Source organism: Lathyrus oleraceus, chromosome 7 (assembly GCF_024323335.1).
Source record: "Lathyrus oleraceus cultivar Zhongwan6 chromosome 7, CAAS_Psat_ZW6_1.0, whole genome shotgun sequence".
Taxonomy (NCBI): domain Eukaryota; kingdom Viridiplantae; phylum Streptophyta; class Magnoliopsida; order Fabales; family Fabaceae; genus Lathyrus; species Lathyrus oleraceus.
The window spans coordinates 520,370,494-520,392,581 of NC_066585.1; the positions used below are offsets into that span (position 1 = coordinate 520,370,494).

General features: G+C 32.2%; 1 protein-coding gene across 1 annotated transcript; it reads left to right on the forward strand.

Annotated features, from left to right (window-relative positions):
* The first annotated feature begins 14,662 nt into the window (after positions 1–14,662).
* Positions 14,663–15,794, forward strand: LOC127106183 (auxin-responsive protein SAUR36). The gene has a single exon (XM_051043472.1). It carries the CDS (start codon positions 15,071–15,073, stop codon positions 15,554–15,556), a length of 486 nt encoding a protein of 161 aa, XP_050899429.1. The 5' UTR covers positions 14,663–15,070; the 3' UTR covers positions 15,557–15,794.
* The last annotated feature ends 6,294 nt before the right edge of the window (positions 15,795–22,088 follow it).

Consider the following 22,088-nt stretch of genomic DNA (forward strand, 5'->3'; position numbering starts at 1 on the left):
GTAGGTTTAAAATTGCTTCTATATCTAGGAACATAAGATTTATTTTTAGCAAATATTTTCCTTTTAGGATAGTGATGAATAACTTTTTCTTTCGTCACTTTCTCTTTGGTAGATTGTTCACTAGCCTTAACAAAAATGGTTTGGTTAGAACTTGGTTTAGAAAATTTTGAATGACCAATACCGCTTTTGTCATTTGAATATCTTTGATGGCTAAGAACATCCTCCAATCCAACTTGCCCTTTTTCATATCTTTCTAAAACTATTTTTAGTTGGACAATTTGAAATGAAAGTGACTCATAATTTTTACATACAAAATTCTATTTTTCACTAATCATCTTTTGTTTTTCAGCATCGACATATTTTTCCATTGTCACGACTTTTTCTTCTAGAGATGAAATTAGTTTCGTTTGAGATGATATTGTTTTATACATAATTTTGATTTCTTTAAGAAGTTCATTTATAGCACCTTGTGTATCACTATCATAAATAGAAAAATTATTACTAACCTCATCTTCTTCATCATCGGAGTGGTGTGAAGCCATTAATGCTAGATTTACACATTCGTCTCTTTCCGATTCGGATGAAGAACTTATCTCATTATCTTCCCATGCAACATACACAATTTTATTCTCTAATTACTTCTTGCCTTTAAAGCCACCTTTCTTGGATAGTTTTGAACAATCCGACTTTATATGACCTTGCTTTCCATATTCATAGCATGCGACATCTTGTGTAGATGTAGAAGCCTCCTTTTCCTAAAAGATTTCTTTCTATTTGCATAGTTAAACGATTTATCATTTTTACCAAAGAACTCACTGAGTCTTTTAACATGAAGCATAAAATTCCCATCTTCTTCAGGACTATCATTTGTTTGTTCTTCTTTTGAATCGACTTTTAGAGCGATACCTTTGGACTTTTTCTCTTAATTTTCATGTTGTTCAAGTCTTCTAAGTTCCAATTCGTGTTTTTGAAGCTTTTCGAACAATGATGCGGATGTCATGGTCGAGAGACTTTTTTTTCTCGGATATGTCTGTTACTTTCGGTTGTCATTCTCTTGTCAATGATTTAAGCACTTTAAGGTTGATATCATCATTTATAAAGGTCTTCCCGAGTGCAATCAAACGATTCGTCAAATGGACGAATCTCTTCTGCAATGCAACAACGGATTCTCCGGGCAACATTTTGAACATTTCATATTCTTGACTCAATGTGTTTAATCTGGTTCCTTTTGGTGTGAGGGGGATATTGTGAATCCTTCTTCGATATTGTGGCTTCTCCTTACGACCTCGATAATGACAAATTATGGAAGGTTGAAGTTTGACATTTCTCTTTTTCCTCACTTTTCCATTATCACATTTGAGCAAGTGTTTGACGTTGATGATTGTTCCCACTAATAATGCCAATGATCCTTCTAGAAAGTAGTCGTTTATGTTATTGTGAATTTGGTCTGACTCAAGTTAAATGTTATGAGCCTGGTCCCTCGCCTTGTTAGGAGTAGTGCTTGCAAACACTTCAATGTCCAAGTCAGTTTCTATCAGATGAAATAGGCATTCTTATGAAACAATTGTTTGTACCTTGATTAGACGTTTATTATTCCTTTTATAGAAGGTTTCTTATGTTTAAAGTATGTTCACTTTCCAAATTACATGTGTCACTGTATAGCTCCTTTTGTTATTAGACTGTCATCCTTCAATAATTTATCTTGATTTAGTGTTTTCCAATGACATGTTCAAGCTTCTTCCTAATGCCCTAGAACCTTATTTGTGTCCATAGCTAGTGGTAGAGAAATTATTGGTCAATGATGGATTGGGGAAGAAGAGGGATGAAGATGAAGAGGGAAGGGGAATGGAAACCCAAATTGATCATAGGAGGAATTTCATTTGATCAATACTATTCATTCATCTTGAGGGATGAAATGTTCATTTCATCAACCCCCTAAATCCAATAGTATTGATCAAATGGAAGTTCAAATCAACCATGATCAAGGCCAAACTGAAAGTCAAACATCACAAAGTCAATCAAATGGCTCAATAATATTTTTAAACAATTAATCAATTAAAAAATGGAATAAAATGCATTTAAAAAAACAAACCTCAAATCCCATCAAATCACCAAATAATTGGTCAAGGGATTTATCCTAGGTCAAAGGACCTTAGACAAAAAAATTAGAATTTTTGGAAAGTCAAAAGTATTTAAAAACAAGTCAAAAATCATTTAATTCACAAAAAATATCAAAATTAATCCAAAAAATGATTTTAATTCAAAATATGGAAGAGGAAAATATTTAAAGATTTTTGGTGAAAGTCTCATATTTTTTGGATTAAAAATAAATTTAATATGAATTAAACAAAATATTTCCTTTTCCCTTTGTAATAACTCGAGAAGTCAAACATTTTCAAGCAAACACTAATGCACATAACTAACTAAACAATTCTCGTTGAGTACAACGGACGCGAGAGGTGATAATACATTCCCCTTGCATAATCGATTCCTGAATCTGATTTGGTTCCGACAATCATATCATAGTCGTTCTTTTGGGGTTTTATCGATATTTTTTTTCCTGTTTTGAGAATAAATACAGTTCTGTGACGACTCTGTTAATCAAATTCTGTGAGCTCACACACATCGTATTCTTTTTTCCGAGATACAACAATTTTAAATAAATATCTATATAATTGATAATATAATAGAACATAAATCTGTATTTCTCAATTGAATATTTTATAAAATTATTTTTAAAATACTAAAAATATTAAAAAATAAACAAAGTTTATAATTAAACATAAAGATAAAACATGAAATCTAGAAGAGAAAAAAATCACTTGATTGAATTTTTTAAATCACGTTTATATTGTTTTTTAGGTAAAATATTGAAAATTCAATTCGTTGATTTCCTACACAGCCAGTAGAAAGAGTGAATAGGAAGTACATCAACATATACAAGTCACTTGCTCCCACTTTTAATTTTCAATTCAATGCATTGAACAAAGCTCAGCCGTACGTGTACTCTGTAGTACTTTCTGAGAAAGTAGCAACTACGTACTTAGGATATTTAAGGTTGGTTTGACTTAGCTCGTTTCATAAAAAAATCAAATTAATCTTCTTATACTAAACTTTATCTTAGATTTAGTAACTTGCAATTTATAGATTTTATCAGAGTTCAAGACAACAACTATTTCTTGATTATACAAATTTAGTAATGGTTATACAAAATTTTCTACTAAGTAGTTACTTTTTCCAAATCTAAAAATATATATTAAGTGAGTATGAAAATATTAATAGCAATGTGAGATTAAAAGTGAAGAGAATATTCATTATTCTTGTATTTTTTTAAATAAAAACTAAGACCACTTTTTTTTTTAGAGATTTGAAAACTTTGGAAAAGCATTATCCGGTCTATAATCTATTATGCTACGATTATAATTGATTATGCATTTGCAAATAAGGAAAAATTTGCAGGATCTAGTTCATAATCGATTATTAAGTGTTCACAATCGATTACATAACGAGTTTTTCCTTATAATCGATTACACAACTATTATAATTGATTATACGCCACATTTCACTTCATAATCAATTACAAATACTTCCTAATTGATTAGGCTTATCTTTAAAAGGAGTTTGGCTATTTCAAAAGGTTTTTTCAAAAGAAGTTAAAAAGTGACGAAGGTTTTGAAAAATATAATGAGTGTCCGATATGTTTTCAGTATTTGACATGTAACACACTTAATTTACATGTATGATCCTATAAAAGATATAAAACTTGAACTCTAGATCATATGGAGCATTTTTAGCACATGATTCCTTTTCTTGATGTTCTTCACATGCATTTGATATTTTAAGTCAATTATCATAAACTTCTTGCTTTTTTTATTTAAGTTATTATTTTTTCTTTATTCATTTATGATATTTTTGATATTTACTTTGTTCTCCTTTAGTATTATCAAAATATTTTAAACACATAGAATCATATTCTCCCCCTTTGTGATGTTGACAAAGCATCTCTCAGAGAGATGGTTTGAAAGAGAAGTTGAAAAGCAGAGAAGATGGGGTTTTAACTCCCCGACAAATGTAACGAGTATACTCCCTTGAGAGTATACTTCTCCGTCTTTCGTTTTATAAAAAATTGGGAAGCTAATAGGCAAAAAGTCAAGTAGAAGATACACATAGAACATAATAATAAGAAAAGTGAGAAAAAATAACTAAAAGAAAGATTACTCATATAAGTGAAAAGAGGTTACAAAGAATATGCAAAAGAGACAAAGAAACATAAGGAAGAAGCAAAACAAGAATAAGATAAAGGAAACTACAAAACACGACTATTTTGCACCATCATCATCACAATGCTTTTTGCAAATTTAGAACCAGATTGGAGTCCGAGGCCCAAAAAATATTTGTTCATCCCATCGTCAGCACTTTGACCAGGATTATTACTCGATTGAACCTTTCAATGTATGATTATAATAATCTTCTTTCTCCTGCCTGATTGTCGAAAGCTTTCCACTAACTCGAGTTGTCTTTGAGATGCCATGAAATGAGTGTGGAACCACACATGAAGATCTCCCTAATAACTAATTGATTAGTTTCTCAACCCCCTAAACCAAGCCATGGCCTCTACCTATAGGGTAATGACAAAAACTCATATTTTTTGGGCTTCTTGCTTATTTAAAGTTTAGGTGGATGCGACAAGTTCTATGTATTTGACATGGGATACTATTTGATTCTTCTACTAAAAGCATTCTAGAAGGAGATGTCTTTGTACCTTTTAGGAACATTACAAGAAGAGGAACACAAGATGCATTAGTGATTGTGACAATGAAGTCTCATATGGTTTCCATCATGTTCATATTATGATGGGAAATACCTTTGTGGGACTAGGGAAAATGTTATGCACCTATGGTGACCTTAGGGTTGTTGAAACCGAGAAAATTCTTCATGGTCTTCATTGTTGTTTGTTACTACGTCATTGTGGAGTATGAGTGGCAATAAATCGTTAGGATATGATGTTCCAACCCCTAAAAGTTTCTAATTTGTATACTCTACCATTATATATTGTTTGTTGACCTCCATAAGTAGATCTCTAGACAAGATGTTAGGTTTTGTGATGCACCACCACCCTCTTATGGGTATGGTGCTAAGTTTTCTTCATATTGTAACTGAATTTCATCATTCAGTGGAGGGCCATGGTTGCTTTCATTTAATGGTGGAAGTTAGATTGGTTCCTTCTGGTGTGAGGGGGATATTGTGAATCCTTCTTCGATATTGTGGCTTCTCCTTACGACCTCGCTAACGATAAATCATGGAAGGTTGGAGTTTGGCATTGCTCTTTTTCCTCACTTTTCCATTATAACATTTGAGCAAGTGTTTGACGTTGATGATTGTTCCCACTAACAATGCCAACAATCCTTCTGGAAAGGAGTCGTTTATGTTATTGTGAATTTGGTCTGATTCAAGTGGTTCCTTGGAGGATGAAATGTTATGAGTGTGGTCCTTCGCCTTGTTGGGAGTAGTACTTGCAAACACTCCAATGTCCAAGTGAGTTTCTATTAGATGAAATAGGCATTTTTATGAAACAATTGTTTGTACCTTGATTAGACGTTTATTATTCCTTTTTTAGAAGGTTTATAAGGTTTAAAGTAGGTTCACTTTCCAAATGACATGTGTCACAATATAGCTATAAAGTATGAAATATGTGCTAGCAGGTACAATTATCTCAAGATGATCTTTGTGGCAGATGATCTGGTGGTTTTGATGATGACAACACCTAATATCAAGAGGTGTTTAGTGGAGTCCCTGAGGATCTCTAGTCAAGCAACCTCTGAATGATGGTGTCTATCGGAAAAGTTATATTAAGCCTCATCAGTTAGAATAATTCGAGTCTCAAATGAAGTGTTGAATGAATGATGAATCAAGTAATGGATCTTGAAGCTTCAAGGTTGTGAAGGAGAAGAAGTGTGAATATATATATATATATATATATATATATATATTATATATTATATAATATATATAATATAATATATATTATAATATATATATATATAATATATTATATATATAATATATATATATATATATATATATATATATATATATATATATATATATATATATATATATATATCACACAATATTTTTGAATCCTCTCTCTCTCTTATAAAATCACTAAAAAATGTTTTATGCGCGTACCTAATTGGTTACTCGCTTGGTTAAACCTTTATGAGTGATTTGTGCACTAGATGATCGAATAAAACCTTAAGGTTAATCGATTAGCTCTTTTGTAACACCTCATAATCATTTAAATAAGCTTCTAATAGATTAGTGACAGAGGATTTGAAAACCTTACATATTTGGCATAACTAATATATTAACTTCAGGGGTCATGATCGATTAGATATATTAAAAATCATTTGGATCGTTTTCTTTTTTGTATTTTCTCCTATAAATAAAAGGGATTTTCCTCATTCCAAAAAAACACAAGAATTCGTTTTGAATCTCTTACTTCTCACTTTTTACTTCTTTTCCATTTCTTCACTAAAGTTGCGTTAGTGCCTTGCGAGTGAAAAAAAAATACTTGTGAGAGTTTTGGTTATAGTGTTGTTCGTTCTTAAGCGTTCTTCATAGATAGTGTGACTCTCTTGTTTGATTTATCATTTTGGTTCATGAGATTATCTTGATAAATCTCTATTTTTTTCAGGAGATTATTCTGGTAAAAGCTATAGTTGGCTCTTGAGATTATCATTGTAAACTATTTATTTAGTTCTTGAGATTATCTTTACAAAATCTTTGTTTGTTTCTTGAAATTAGTCGGCCAAAATATCTATTTTATTTATGAGCTCAGCTTTCAAAAGCTCTATTTGGTTTGGGTGATATTGCTTTGTTAAATATCTCATATGTTGTAATAAGGTTTTTGGACATATCCTTAAAATCTTAAACATTTTATTAGTAGAACTCTCAAGAATAAATTCTTGGTAACAAGAGTATGTCAACTAGTTAGGTCGAACATGTATAAATCCTAGTGCAAAATCTCTAACTTATCTCTTTATTACTTGTTATTTATTTTCTCTTATCTCAAATGTTTTCTTTCCAATTTCTTCGCTACTTGATCTTTATTGAAATTGTTGAACTAACATAAATTGTTTTTCCAAAAAATATTTTTTAAAATTAATCACGATTTCTAGATATCACATTTCACCCCTTTGTGATTTGAGTCATTTATTCAACAAGTGGAATCATAGTCTAACTCATGTTCAAGACTAACCATCCCAAGAGGAAGAAAATGACTTCAAGCGATTCACTTTCCAAACCCTAATCCTTTAAAAGAAAAGGGTATGCTTTGTGGAAATAGAAGATGAGAATCTTCATAAAAGGAATGGATTTTGATGTATGAGTGATTTACAATATCAAACACTAAATGTTACCTTGATGGTGATTATTCAAAGCACATGACTGAAGATAAATCTATGTTATATTCATTCACTCACATAAAAGAAGGTTTTGTCTCCTATGGTTACAATAACAAGGGAAACATCATTGGTATTGGTAGCTTCGGTAAGTTCCCCAATCCAACAATTTGAGAGGTTCTTTTAATTTATGGCTTAAAGCATAATTTACTAAGCATTAGTCAATTATACGAGAAAGGTAATAGTGTAATCTTTGATTTATCTAGATGCAAGGTTGTCAAACCAAAGTCTTGTCAAACCATCTTTACCAGCTCTAGAAGTGGAAACATATATGTCGTGAATCTAAACAACATTCCTTCAAATGATGTTTATATTCTGAGTAACAAGGATGAATCATGGTTATGGCATACGAGATTAACCCATATCCACATGGACCATTTAAATAAGTTGGTCTACAAGGACTTATTGATTGGCTTGTCAAACTTACATTTTGAGAAAAGTCGATTATGTGGTGTATGCCAAAAAGGTAAATAAGTAAGGCCTATTTTAAGGCTACAAATGTAGTTTATACAAACTATCCCTTTCAAATTTTTCACATGGATCTTTTTGGCCCATCCAAAACCAATTTTTTTAGCAAAAATCTATATACCCTTGTAGTTGTGGATGACTAATCTCGTTATATTCGTACATTATTCTTATCTCATAAAAGAGATGTGTTTGTTGCATTTCAAAAAATTTCCAGGGTTATCCAGAGCAAAAAGGATTAAGCATTGCATCAATCTGAAAGTGATCATGGTGGAGAATGTAGAATGAGGACTTCAAAAAGTTTTGTAATATGAATGGAATCAACATACCTTTTCCACTCCGCGAACTCCCCCAAAAAATGTGGGTGGTGGAGAGGAAAAATAGATCTCTAAAAGAGCTAGTGAGGATGATGCTCAATGAGGCTAACCTTCCTAAATACTTTTGGGATGACACAATAAGCACAAATGGCTTAATAAGACTGTTTGACACGTGACTTCACACACAAGGAGGTGAATTGCGTGTTTAAAAAAACTTGGTTTTGAAATTTTTTTGGAATTAAAATCAGAGTTTGAAAATTGTTTTAAGATTAAGCAGCGGAAAAAATAAAGTTGCAGAATGTAAAGTGCGAAAAATTAATATTTAAGGGAAAAGAGAAGACACCAAAAATTATAGAGGTTTAATCAAACAAAGAAAAATACATGCTCCTCTCCCCAAGAATTAATCTTGGGAGTATATAAGCTTGAAATCCTTTAGTAGGTTTTACTCATGAACCCCCTTATACAAAAAAAACAAATTTTAAGGCTAACTTCCAACCAAACAGCAAACTATGAAGTGAAACAACAATCTTCCTTCCAAATGAAGGATCAAAGTGGTTAGTCTCCTTTACACAAGAATATTTGAGTGGCTAGTTTTCAAGCTTCTAAACAAACCCTGGGAGATTTTAATATCGGGCTGAACTCACGAACCTAAACCTTGGTTTTATACCGAGCTAACCAATAACTTGTGAGATTTTACCACCAGGATGATCTCGAACTTAAATAAGCTTTTATCATGGGCTAAGATTTAACCTAAACAAGCTTTTTTCGTACCGAGCTAAACTGTAACTTAAACTTGGTTTTATCATGGACTAACCAAGAACCTACGAAAGCTTTTTTCACAGGCTGAACTTTCAAACCTAAACAAGGGCTTGATCACACAATCCCTAAACTAAATCTTTTTACAGGTTTAGCTTCGAATCCAAACAAACAATCCCTAATTGGATAAAATGTTCAACCAAGGTATAAACAAAAGTTCATTGGTGAACTTACAAATCTATCCTTCCAAAATTAGAGCTTCCTCACTTGCAAAAAGACTTTCTCGAAAAGAAATTCGGCTAAATTATTAGTGAGAGAAAGTAAACAAAAGAAAAGTTAAGAGAGAGAAAGAGAGAGTGAAATGAATCATGATTCTGGATGATTTGAGATTAGGGAATGGGCCTTTATTTATAGGCTAGAATTTGACTAAAAAAGGAAATTGTTTTAAAGGAATTTTATGACTTGCCAATCGATTGACACCATATATAAATCGGTTGGTTTCCTTCACTTTAATTGATTACCAAGTTAAAAATAGAAAGAAAATATATTTAGCCATTACACCTCATTAAGATGTTGTCCTAATCGCTTGAGACACATTTTTGAACTGAACCAATCAATTGGTTCAATGTGCCAATTGATTGATAAACAAACATTTGCCTAGAGCTTTTCAGACAGCTTCCAACTCATCTGCCACGACTTCAGGACATTTTTTTAAAATGTTTTCTTGTGAAAAAGTAGTTTAAAAACTATTTTCATGTGTGTGTGATTTATCCATGCACTTTTACAAGAGTGCCCTTATACTTTACAAAGTATTCGTTCAGACTAATCGAGGTCGGGTTTCCTTGTTCTTCAAGACTTGTCAGATGCTTTCTTTCTTATAGACACTTGCTTGAGTTCACTTGAGATGAGGCGTAATTTATATTTCATTTGGTTTCCATCATCGAATAGTCAAGTCCATCAAACTCTAATATTTTGGCTTGCGTCTTTAACTGCTTAATTTCTTATGCTTGACTAATTGACATTATTAACCATTAGTTGTCATCATAAAAAGTTGTTGTCCTCATTAAAGGCATATCACTAGCAAAATAAGGTTTCACAAATACCAATTTTAAAGTTGGCCCCCTATGAGGTTTATAAAGGAAGGAAGCCAAAGATGTATCACTTGCATGTCTTTGGATACAAATGCTTCATCCTTAACAATGAAAAGGATAATCATGGGAAGTTTGACACAAAAGATGTTGAATGCTTCTTCCTAAGATATTCTAATTATAGCAAAACTTTTAGAGTTTTTAATAAAAGAACCCCGACGATAAAAGAATCAATTAATGTTACCTTTAATGAGTCGAAGCCCTTGTTTGTAGAGGTAAAAGTTGTTGATTATGCAAGTATATTGAAGAAAACATCTCTAGAGGATAAAGATCAAGATAAAAATCAAAATCAAGAGGAAGATCAAGGTCAAACTGAAGAAGAAAACATAGATATTCAAAATCTTCACAAAGAATGGAGGACCGTTAAAGACCATCCAATTTAGAATTTCATTGGAGAATATTTCAAAGGGAGTTACAACTCAACACTCCCTTATAAATGTATGTAACTGTATGGATTTTGTTCCCAAAATTGATCCAAATGACATTAATGAGGCCATAGTAGACAAACATTGGTATTTTTCTATACAAGAAAATTTAATTTAATTTGAGAGAAAAAACCTTTAGGAACTTGTTCTCAAAACTTTAGCTAATAAGTGATTGAAACTCGTTAGGTCTTTCACAAATAGCTTGACGAGGATGGAGAAGTTTTGAGAAATAAAACAACACTTGTTGAGAAAGGATACAATCAATACGAAGACATAGACTTTGATGAAACTTATTCTCATGTAGCTCAATTAGAAGCCATAAAGATGATTCTAGCTTTCTCATGCATGACGGGTTTAAACTCTTCAAAATGGATGTAAAGAGTGCGTTATTGAACGATTTCATCCAGGAGGAAGTATATTTATCAAACTATGGGTTTTGTAAACTCTTCTTTTCCTAATCATGTTTCAAACTAACAAAGTACTATGTACGTCCTGAAGCCAACTTCAAGAGCTCGATATGATCGTCTGAGCAAGTTCCTACTTGAATATAGTATTCATAGAGGGAAGGTTAATAAAACCATTTAATATCAAAAAATCTGAGCATGACATCTTATTAGTTTAAGTGTATGTCGATGACATCATATTCATTGATACTAGTGAATCCTTGTGTAAGGAGTTTTTTGTGATGATGCATAATGAGTTTGAAATGTCAATGATCGGGGATCTTCATACTTTCTCGACCTTCAAATTCATCAATCTAAAAAAGGCACACTCATTAATCAAGCAAAGTAATGCAAAGAACTACTCAAAAGATTCAACATGGGCAAAGAAAAATCTATCTCCACTCCAATGAGTACTTCATGCAATTTGGATAAAGACGAGGGAGGAAAACTAGTCAAAGGAAGTAGGTACCGAGGTACGAGAGGTTCTATATTTTATCTCACAATATCTTGTCCTAATATCATGTTTAATGTGTGTCTTTATGCCGGTTTTCAAGTAAACCCCAAAGAATCATATCTCACTGTGATATAACGCATCATAAGATATCTCACTAGCACATCACTAATGGGTTTATGGCACCCCCAAAGGGAAATATTTTGTCTTCGTTGGGTACTATGACTCTGATTTTGCTGGGTGTAAGTTGGTTCAGAAAAGTACCAGCGGTACTTGTCACTTACTTGGTAACTCGCTTGTCTCCTGGTATAGCAAGAAACAAGCAAGTGTAACAATATCCACAACCAAGGTAAAATATGTTTCCGCAGGTAGCTATTGTGTGTAAATTATCTATATGAAACATCAAATAAGGGAATACAAAGTTGATCTCAGAGTTGTCACGAGGAAATGCCACAATACTAGCACCATAAACCTCAAGAAAAATCATATACTTCACTTCTAGACTAAATATACTGAGGTTATGCACCATTTAATTAGAGATCATTTCGAAAAAAATAGGATTGAATAATTGAGCATGTGTCTTCATCTAATCAAGTGTTCTAAAAAGAGGATTGCACTATAAACACACCTAAGGAAAATTTCATTTTTCATAAGAAATGAATTAGGAATATTAAATAATCATGCATGGATTAAAAAATTCTAGATGCTTCTTCTCCTTCTTCTTATTCTTCCATGTATCTATGTGTTTTACATTATCTATGTTCTTTCTTTATATTATCTTTCACCTAGTTGATTATACCAAAGGGAGAGAAGTATACTCTTAAGGGGAATAATCTATACTCTTTATATGTGTAAAGAGGAGTTTAACCACTCCAATCTTTCATATATGCTTGTCTGTTTGTCTATCTCCCTAAGAGATGCACTTTCATCATCAAAAAGGGGATAATGTAAAACTATGTGCTTGCAGGTATAATCATCCGCGAATGATCGTCGTGGTAGATGATCCTGGTGTTTTTGATGATGACAACACATAATGTCAATCAAAGTTCGATGGAGTCCTTGAGGATCTCTGGTCAACCAACCTCTAATGACAATGTCTATCAAAGAATTTATATCAAGCCTCATAAGTTAGAAAAAGTCAAGTTTTAGATGAAATTCTGAATCAATGACCAAGCAATGGATCTTGAAGCTTCAAGGTTATTAATGAGAGGAAGTGTGAAAGCTCGCTTAGTCATGTGTCTGAGTGATAAATGTATTGTAAAAGTATAAAAGTATCTCATAAGATGCTAAGGAATATCTCTCTCTCTCTCTCTCTCACACACACACACACACACACACATACATACACATATACATACACACACATACATACCACACACACACACACACACACGTTTTTGAAACCTCCCTCTTTTTATAAAATCATCGGAAAATGTTTAATCTGTGTACCTAACTGATTACTATCTTAGTTAAACCTTTAGGAGTGATTTTCACACTAGATAGTCAACTAACACCTTTGGGTTAATCGATTATCTTTTTTGTAACACCTCCTACTCTTTTGTGTAAGCTTTTAATCGAATAGTGATAGAGGATTTGAAAACCTTCCATATTTGGCATATCTAGTAGATTAACCTCGAGGCATAATCTATTCAATGCATTAAAAAACTCATGGATCGTTTTCATTTTTGAGACATATTTTCCACTATAAATAGAGGGGTTCTCCTCATTTCAAAAAACACTAGAATTTGTTTTGAATCTCTTATTTATCACTGTTTAATTCTTTTCTATTTTTTCACTAACGTTGCCTTAGTGCCTTGAAATGAAAAATACCTGTGAGAGTTTTGGTTGTAATGATGTTCATTATCTTATTTGTTTATATTTTTGGTTCTTAAGATTATCCAATTAAAATCCCTGGTTGGTTCTTGAGATTATCTTGGTAAATATATGGTTGGTTCTTGAGATTATCTTGGTAAAATATTTGTTTTATTCTTGAGACTACTCTGATAAAATCTTTATTTGGTTCTTGATATTAGTCTGCAAAAATCTCTGTTTGGTTTGTGAGTTCACCCGTCAAAAGTCCCATTTGATTTGGGGGATCATCATGTATAAAAACTCTCATCTATTGTAATAAGGTTTGTGTGCATATTCTTACAAGATCAAGACATTTTATTAGTGGAACTCTCAAATAGAAATTCTTAAAGAGAGGAGTGGACCAAATAGTTGGACTAAACATGTATAAATCATGATGAAATCTCTCTAACTTTATCTTTTTGTTATTTACTATTTACTTTTTCTTATCTCAAATTCTTTCTTTCCCATTTCTATGCTATTTGATCTATTTTTAAATTGTTGAACTAACATAAATCATTTTTCAATAATATATATATATATATATATATATATATATATATATATATATATTAAATCAATCACGAATTTTGGATATCACAATTCAACCCCTATTATGTTCAAAGTCACTTGTTCAACACAAAGATCAAATGGGGTAGAGGTAGAGTATTGGGTTTCATTGAAATGGATCTATTTGGTAGTTATGAGAGTTCATCTAGTGGTAGTTCAAGGAACAAATCATTTAGTGATAGCAACACTGACTTAATATCTTCTTCCTCATGTCCAAATAAATCCCCATGGAACTTTCAATATCTAATCAAGGCTCCTTTAATAAAGACATCATGAATATTAATTCAATATATCATGAAGATGATTGGATTCAAGCCTTCGGGATAGATCTGAAGTTGACCAATACTAGCAATGAGGCCAATGTGATATTAGAATCGTGTTTTATTATAATTCAAACCTAAATCTATTCCTTCGATTCATTTTACTTCCTTAAACTTTCATTAAGACTTTGTTTAGGAGTTTAAAAGAGACGAGAGATATGAGAGTTTTGAAAAATAGAAAAGATTGAGTGGAAAAAATATAATGATTTTAGTTGAGAGTTTTGGAGAGTTTGTGTTTATTCATAACATCAAAAACTCTCTAATTTGTAATAACTCAAAATTTATACGAGGATTCAGACAAATTATTTAAATATAATTTTTATTACTATAATATTTCAAAAATTAAAAATATATTTATGATTAACATTATTTTATCATTCTAAATTAAAAAAAAAATTCAATATTTAAAAAAAATTAAGTTTGCAATAAAAATCATCTCCTTTATTTGATGCTCACCTAATTCTCACAAAAGAAATTTGATGAAATACAGATGTTTACACAAGTCAATACGAATTTTTTTCTAATTTGTCTATCATAATGTTTGACTGTTACACATCTTTACCTTGAAAATTCCATCTCATAAATTTTCTTTCCTCGCCTAATATAAATACAACCTCAAATCTCGTGCCACTCCATTTCCGTACCAGGTACACATTTACTCCTCTTCACTGTCTTCTCCTTCCCTCTCTTTCATTCCAATTCCATTTTCATTTTCTCATTCTAACTCATAACCCTTTTCATCTCCACCATCATTTTTCTTCACTGCAGATCTATCAACCTTCTCATACTCCCACCCACACACTAACATAACCCATACACTAATTTTTCTTTAAAAAAACACAAATTTTGTTCTTAAAAAAAACCATGCGGTTCAAGTTAGGTAAGCGCGTGGTTCGCTTCACACGATGTTTCTTCCGGAGATTCCGGACCCGACCCGTTTACGTTCGACTCGGTTCCTCACCGGAGAAGAGTAACAACAACATGAAGAAGCTCCTAACATGGGGTCGGAAGTTAACCACAAAAGCGAAGTCTCTATGTACGAAGAAAAACTCCGGTTATTTACCGGTTGGGACCGACCCGGTTCAGGGAAGCGGGTCAACTGTTCCGAAGGGTTATTTAGCGGTTTACGTGGGTCAGAAAGACGGTGAGTTTCGTCGGGTTTTGGTGCCGGTGGTTTATTTCAACCACCCTTTGTTCAGTGAGTTGTTGAAAGAAGCTGAGAAGGAGTATGGGTTTTATCACCAAGGTGGGATAACGATTCCGTGCCGGGTCAACGAGTTTGAACGGGTTAAGACCCGAATAGAATCCGGGTCGGGTGTACGGAATTTTACTAGGAGGAGGCTTCGTTGAAAGCGGTGATGGTTGTCTTTTTGGTGAGTTGATGGGTAAAAAGGTCTTTTTATATTTTTTTGTTTTAATTTAAATTAGGTTCTAGTTTTTTTTATATTTTAAAATGGCGTGTTTGAAAATTTTCAAATAGTTTTTGTCTTAGCTAGCTATTTGCATATTTGTGGAATACCGTGTGTAAATGAAATGACATTTATTGATAAAAATTATATGAAATTTAGAAAGTAAGTATTAAACATTATTATTTTTATTATTCTAAACTAATGTTATTTGTGATGGAGAAAATGTGAAAATTATATATATAAAAGATTTAACACTCATTATATGTATTAATAGTATAAATTAATTTTATATTTTTAATTTTATACGGTAAGTCAACCGATTATATTAAAATAATATACTTTTATTAAATGTGTAAAATTATTTACACTGTTGTGAGGGAGAAATTGTGGAAGTTAGCTGTATGTAGAATACATTTAGGAATGCTGAAAAATAAAATTTAAATTTTTTCTAAAATTCTTCGAGCATTTATTGAAATGAAATTTCAAACATTCTTTTTATAAGAAAAATTTCAAACATTTCTATGATGTTTTTTCTAAATATTATTTTATAAATGGAAATAAAAATTGGAAAGGTAAACAACCCTAATAATATAAAATAAATGAATAGTAAGTTACTATCAATTTAATTTCTAAACTTTTAAAGTACAAATTTGAAAGTACGAATTATCATTAACTGCATTGAATCGTGCACCATGCATTGATGATAGTTAGACGGAAAATCTCGAGTGCATGATCAACACTCAAATAATTATCAATGTATAAATGCGGGAAATCAAAATTTCTACACTCTCTTATCTTTATTTTAGTCTCTAGATGAGTCAAATATAATATTAGTTAGTAGTAAAATATTTAATTCTCTAAAGTAGTAGTAGTAATATATTTAAATTCGAAAAGTAATTATTAAAATATAAAAAAAAATATCATTTTAATATTTGCTATTAAGATTTAATGTCTAAATTAACAAATATTTTTACATTAAGATATCAGATTTTATATCGTCAAATTTGATATATTTGAAATGCTAAATTATTACTTTTTACCTACTTTAAAATTATTTCTTATTTTATATATTTGAATAATTAAATTAAAAAATTAAAATATTTTAGAGACTATCAACGTTCTATTTAAAAGAAAAAGATTTATCATACTCTCCGCAAGAGTTTTGTGGACAAGGTAAAGATTATGAGAATTATGATAGCGCTTCGTTGTCTTATTCAATGTGGACAAGTATAATGCATATATTAACTGAAAATATATGCCATACATAATCAAAAATTAAAAAATATTGTATGGCCAATTTTCTTTGATAAAACAAAACGATAAGGATTTTACAAGCAATAATGTCGGCATAAATTGGAAATACAAGTTATCTTAATTATACAAGAAAATGACTTAATTTAAAGTTTGATGGAAAGCTAAGTACAATGTGTAAATGATTATTTCAACAAGGGATCAAACTAATTGAAAACTATTTAATATGCTTTATTATTTTTAAAAATAACTTTGTTGAAGTTGAACAAAATAATCTCTCATTAAAGCTAAAGATAATTTATATATAATATTCATACACTTTAATTTAATGAGATTCTTTTTTAAAGGATAAAGTTGTGAGTATTTTTCCACATAAAATATACAATACCTCGTATGCATAATGATACGAATTTGAGGTCGATCGAAACATTTGCTCTATCTTTGGGAACTCAAAGTTTGCATCGCGTCTCTAATCCTTTGGCGTCGTCTGTGAAAACTCAAAGTTCGCGTCGTACTCCTTAGTCTTAACTGAGGGCAACTGTTATGGATTGATCGAAATAGTCTTATATTGCTTGAGACCTGAGACTAAGAGTAATTTATATACTTCGCTCATACATCTTAACATAACGAGACACCTTTTCTAAATGAAAAAGATGTGATGGTTCTCACAACCAAAGCGAACAATACATCATAGTCGCAGTGACGCAAACTTGAGGTTAATTGGAACATTGACGCCCTTTGTGCGAACTCAAAGTTCGCACTGTGCCCCTTGCCTTTTATATAGTCTGTGGGAACTCAATGTTCGCACATGCCCTTTAGCCTCTGGCGCTGTATATGGAAACTCAAAGTTCACATCCGTATGTTCTTAGCCTTGACTGGGCAAAGTTGTTTCGCACTAGCCAAAGCCATGAAGGTTCCACACTAAATGTTGTATGTAGAAACTTAAAGTTCGCATATGAGTTTCTTAGCCTATGAAATAGTTTTACATTGGCCAGAGCCGTGAAAGTTTCTACACTCAAAATTGACAATACCTCATAGCCACAATAACATGAACTTGAGGTTGTTCGGAACAAAAAATATATATTTTTATATTAAAAAACTCATTTAAAAAAATAATAATGAAATACACACATGATTATGCAATAAATTTTTAATTTAAATCCTCACTCCAACATGCCTTTTATGTATTTAAGACTAATAGTATTTGTCATATCCCAAAGTTCACCATACCCTTCACAATGATCATCTAGTTCACTAACCTTAATCATCTGCATATCATCATGATCATTCATTTCATTTGCATCACCATGGTCCAATACAAGAGGACAAGTATCATGGATTCCATGCTTTGTGCTTGCACCCAATCAAACTAGGGTTTCTCTGCAACTTGAGGTGGCTTGTAATCAAACCCTAATTTGAGGGTAACTCTTGATGCTTGTGTATGTGCTTATCATTTATGGTTCAACTTTGGCTTCTTGGTGAAGCAAAACCCTAATTTGGGGATCCTCACTTGATCTTGGCTTCCATAAACCCTAATTTTATTCCATTGCCCTTTGTGTGGCCTCCTAACCCTAATTCCATCTGATGCTCCTTCTTACCATTGGTGCACCTTGTGTTTGTCAATGTCCATTGGTTTGAGGTCAAGTTCTTGGTCCCACTATCTTTATCAGCTTCCATCCTTGGTCTTTCATCTAGGTCATCCTCATACCTAGTGTCTAGTTCATGGCTTGCCTATGCCCATTTCATCTGGTTATCCTCATGACTAGCCCAAAACCCTACTTTGTTTGGGGCTCATTTCATCTGGTCGATGCAACTTCATGCCATTGTCACTGCTTGGTGTTTGGTCATTTTGTGTCATTCTTTCATGTTTCATTCAAATGTTCTTGTGTCATTCTTCCATGTTTCATTTGTGGGTTTTGGTTCATTCATAGTCAATGTTCATTGATTTACTCATGTCATTATGTTCATTATTCTAATTCAAGTCATGGTCATGATAAGGTGTTCATCCATTTCAATACCTAGCATCCTCTTCCATTCCAATTCATTCCAATTCATGTTTAAGTCCTGATCATAGTTAAATCAAGTCATACATGTTCAATTCATCATGGCAAATTCAAGTTCATTCAATTACCATGTTCATGTATAAGATCAATTCAAAACAATCAATTTCATTCAAAATATATAAATTCTATTCATTACATAGCCATAAAAGTCCATACATGTTTAAAACTGCAAGTTTGACCATTTTTTCAAATAGTTGACTTTTGGTCAACATTTAACTTTTTGATCAACAATTAACTTTTTGGTCAACTAGTTGACTAAAGTCAACTGACCACCCTAATATCTAACCCAATCTATCTTGCTTGATCCATCATCCAAAAGTCATGATTTTAAAAGTCAATTTGACCATTTCATGTTCATGACCTTGTTAAACCAAATCATAACCATACATTCAATTTGCAACAAAACTATTCATAAGGCAATTTCCTTTTTAAAACTATTTACCATTCATTCTAATTCACATAAGCCATGTATTCAAGGATCCATAACATTTACAACCATGAATGTTTAACCATAAATAACCATACATATTACATTTTCATTCAACTTCCAATTTCCATTTTTGGAGCCATTTTCAAACCAACAAATTGACTTTTATATATATATATATATATATATATATATATATATATATAATATAATATAATATATATTATATATATTATATAATATATATAATATATATATATATATTATATATATATATATATATATATATATATATATATATCTGAAGATGCTCTATCAAGAGCAGGCAAGACATGAAAGGTTTGAAGTTTCAAAAGCCCTTTTTCAAGGCAAGTTAGCTGAGAGAGCCCTTGTAGGTCCCCGTGTGCTCAATATGATTAGGTATGTGGAGAACCTTGAGAGGTTGGGTTTTCCCCTCAGAAAGGAACTTGCGACTGATTTGATCTTGCAATCGTTTCCAAAGAGCTTCAGTCAATTTGTCCTTAATTTTAACATGAATGATATGGAAAAAACTCTTCCTGAACTGCTAGGCATGTTAAGAACTGTTGAGCAGAATTTGAAGTCGAAGTCCATTATGATGATTTGAAATGGAAATAAACAGAACAAAAGGCCCACCAAGCAGGGTGGTAAAGGGAAAGGCAAGGAAGTTGCCAAACCCACTGCTCCTGCTTTGAAGCCTAATGGAGGCATAACAAAGGATGCCACTTGCTTCCTTTACGGTAATACCGGACACTGGAAGAGAAACTGCCCAAAGTACCTGGAAGATAAGAATAATGGAGTAGGGAATTGAACTTCATGTATTTTTGTTATTGAAATTAATCTATCTACTTCTGCATCATGGGTATTAGATACTGGATGTGGTTCTCACATTTGTACCAATGTGCAGGGGCTAAAAAGGAGTAGAGATTTAGAAAAAGGTGAAGTTGACCTACGAGTTGGAAATGGAGCAAAGGTTGCTACTCTAACCGTAGGAACTTATGTATTGACCTTCCCTAATGGTTTAATAATTCAGTTAGAGAACTGTTATTATGTACCTGCAATTAGCAGGAATATTATTTTCGTTTCTTGTTTGGACAAGTTTGGTTTTTCTTTCATAATAAAGAACACTTGTTGCTCCATTTATTTGAATGATATATTCTATGCTACTGCATAAACGAACAATGGACTATATGTCCTTGATCTTGAAATGCTTATTTATAACATTACTACTAAAAGGATGAAACCTAATGAGTTAAATCCAACTTACCTTTGGCATTTTTGATTAGACCATATAAATGAGAAACACATTTCCAAACTCCATAAAGATGGACTCTTGGACTCTTTTGATTATGAATCATATGAGACATGCATATCTTGTTTAATTGGAAAGATGACAAAGTCTCAATTCACAGGAAAAGGTGAAAGAGCTAATGATCTTTCGGCCCTTATACATACTGATGTATGTGGACCACTGAACATACCATCCAGAGGAGGTTTTTAGTACTTCATCACATTTACTGATGATTTTACTAGATATGGTTATGTGTATTTAATGAAACACAAATCATAGTCCTTTGAAAAGTTCAAGGAATTCAAGAATGAAGTACAAAATCAACTAGGTAAGAATTTTAAAACTCGTTGATCAGATCGAGGTGGTGAGTATTTAAGCCTAGAGTTTGATGACCATCTGAAAGAGTATGGAATTCTATCCCAACTTACTCGTCCCTGAACACCCCAATGGAATAGTGTATCTAAGAGAAGAAATCGAACCTTGTTAGGCATGATCTGATCCATGATGAGTCACACCGATCTTCCAAACTCCTTTAGGTTGAGAAGACACCATATGAGATATGGAGTGGTAAGAAACCACATATGTCTTACATGAAGATTTGGGGTTGTGAAGTTTATTTGAAACGACAAATTTCAACTAAGCTTGAGCCCAAATATGATAAATGCTTATTTGTGGGGTATCCTAAAGAAACAAGATGGTATTACTTCTATAATTCTTCTGAGGGAAAAGTGTTTGTCACTCGAACATGAGTTTTCCTAGAAATTGATATTATTTCCAAAGGAATCAGTGGGAGGAAAGTAGAGCTTGAAGAAATTCAAGAATCACAAAGCATTGATACACCTATGGAGGAATTAGAGCAGGAAACACAAGTAGTTATGGAAGAGCAACATGCTCAAGTAGAACAAGACCAACGTAGGTCAAGCAGGATACGTGACCTACTTGAGAGATATGGATATCTCATAAATGATCAAGGTGATATATTACTCATGGATCAAGATGAGCCTGTGACCTGCCAAGAGGCCATAGCTGGTCCCGAGTTTGAGAAGTGGCTAGAAGCCATGAAATCTGAAATGGATTCCATGTACACAAACCAAGTTTGGACCTTGGTAAAGCCTCATGTAGAAGTTAACCCTATAGGATGCACGTGGGTCTTCAAAAAGAAGACTGACATGGATGGTAAGGTACATACCTATAAGGAAAGACTAGTTGCAAAAGGATATAAACAAATTCATGGGGTTGACTATGATGAAACCTTTTCACCAGTTGCAATGCTTAAATCTGTTCAGATTTTACTTGCTATCGCTGCATATCATGATTATGAAATATGGCAGATGGATGTCAAAACTTCTTTCCTCAATGGGAATCTTATTGAGGATGTGTACATGACACAACCTGAAGGATTTGACTTACTAGAAGAAGCCCA

Excerpts from the sequence above, each read along its gene's own strand:
- LOC127106183 (XM_051043472.1), top strand. The coding sequence starts at position 15,071 with ATGCGGTTCAAGTTAGGTAAGCGCGTGGTTCGCTTCACACGATGTTTC.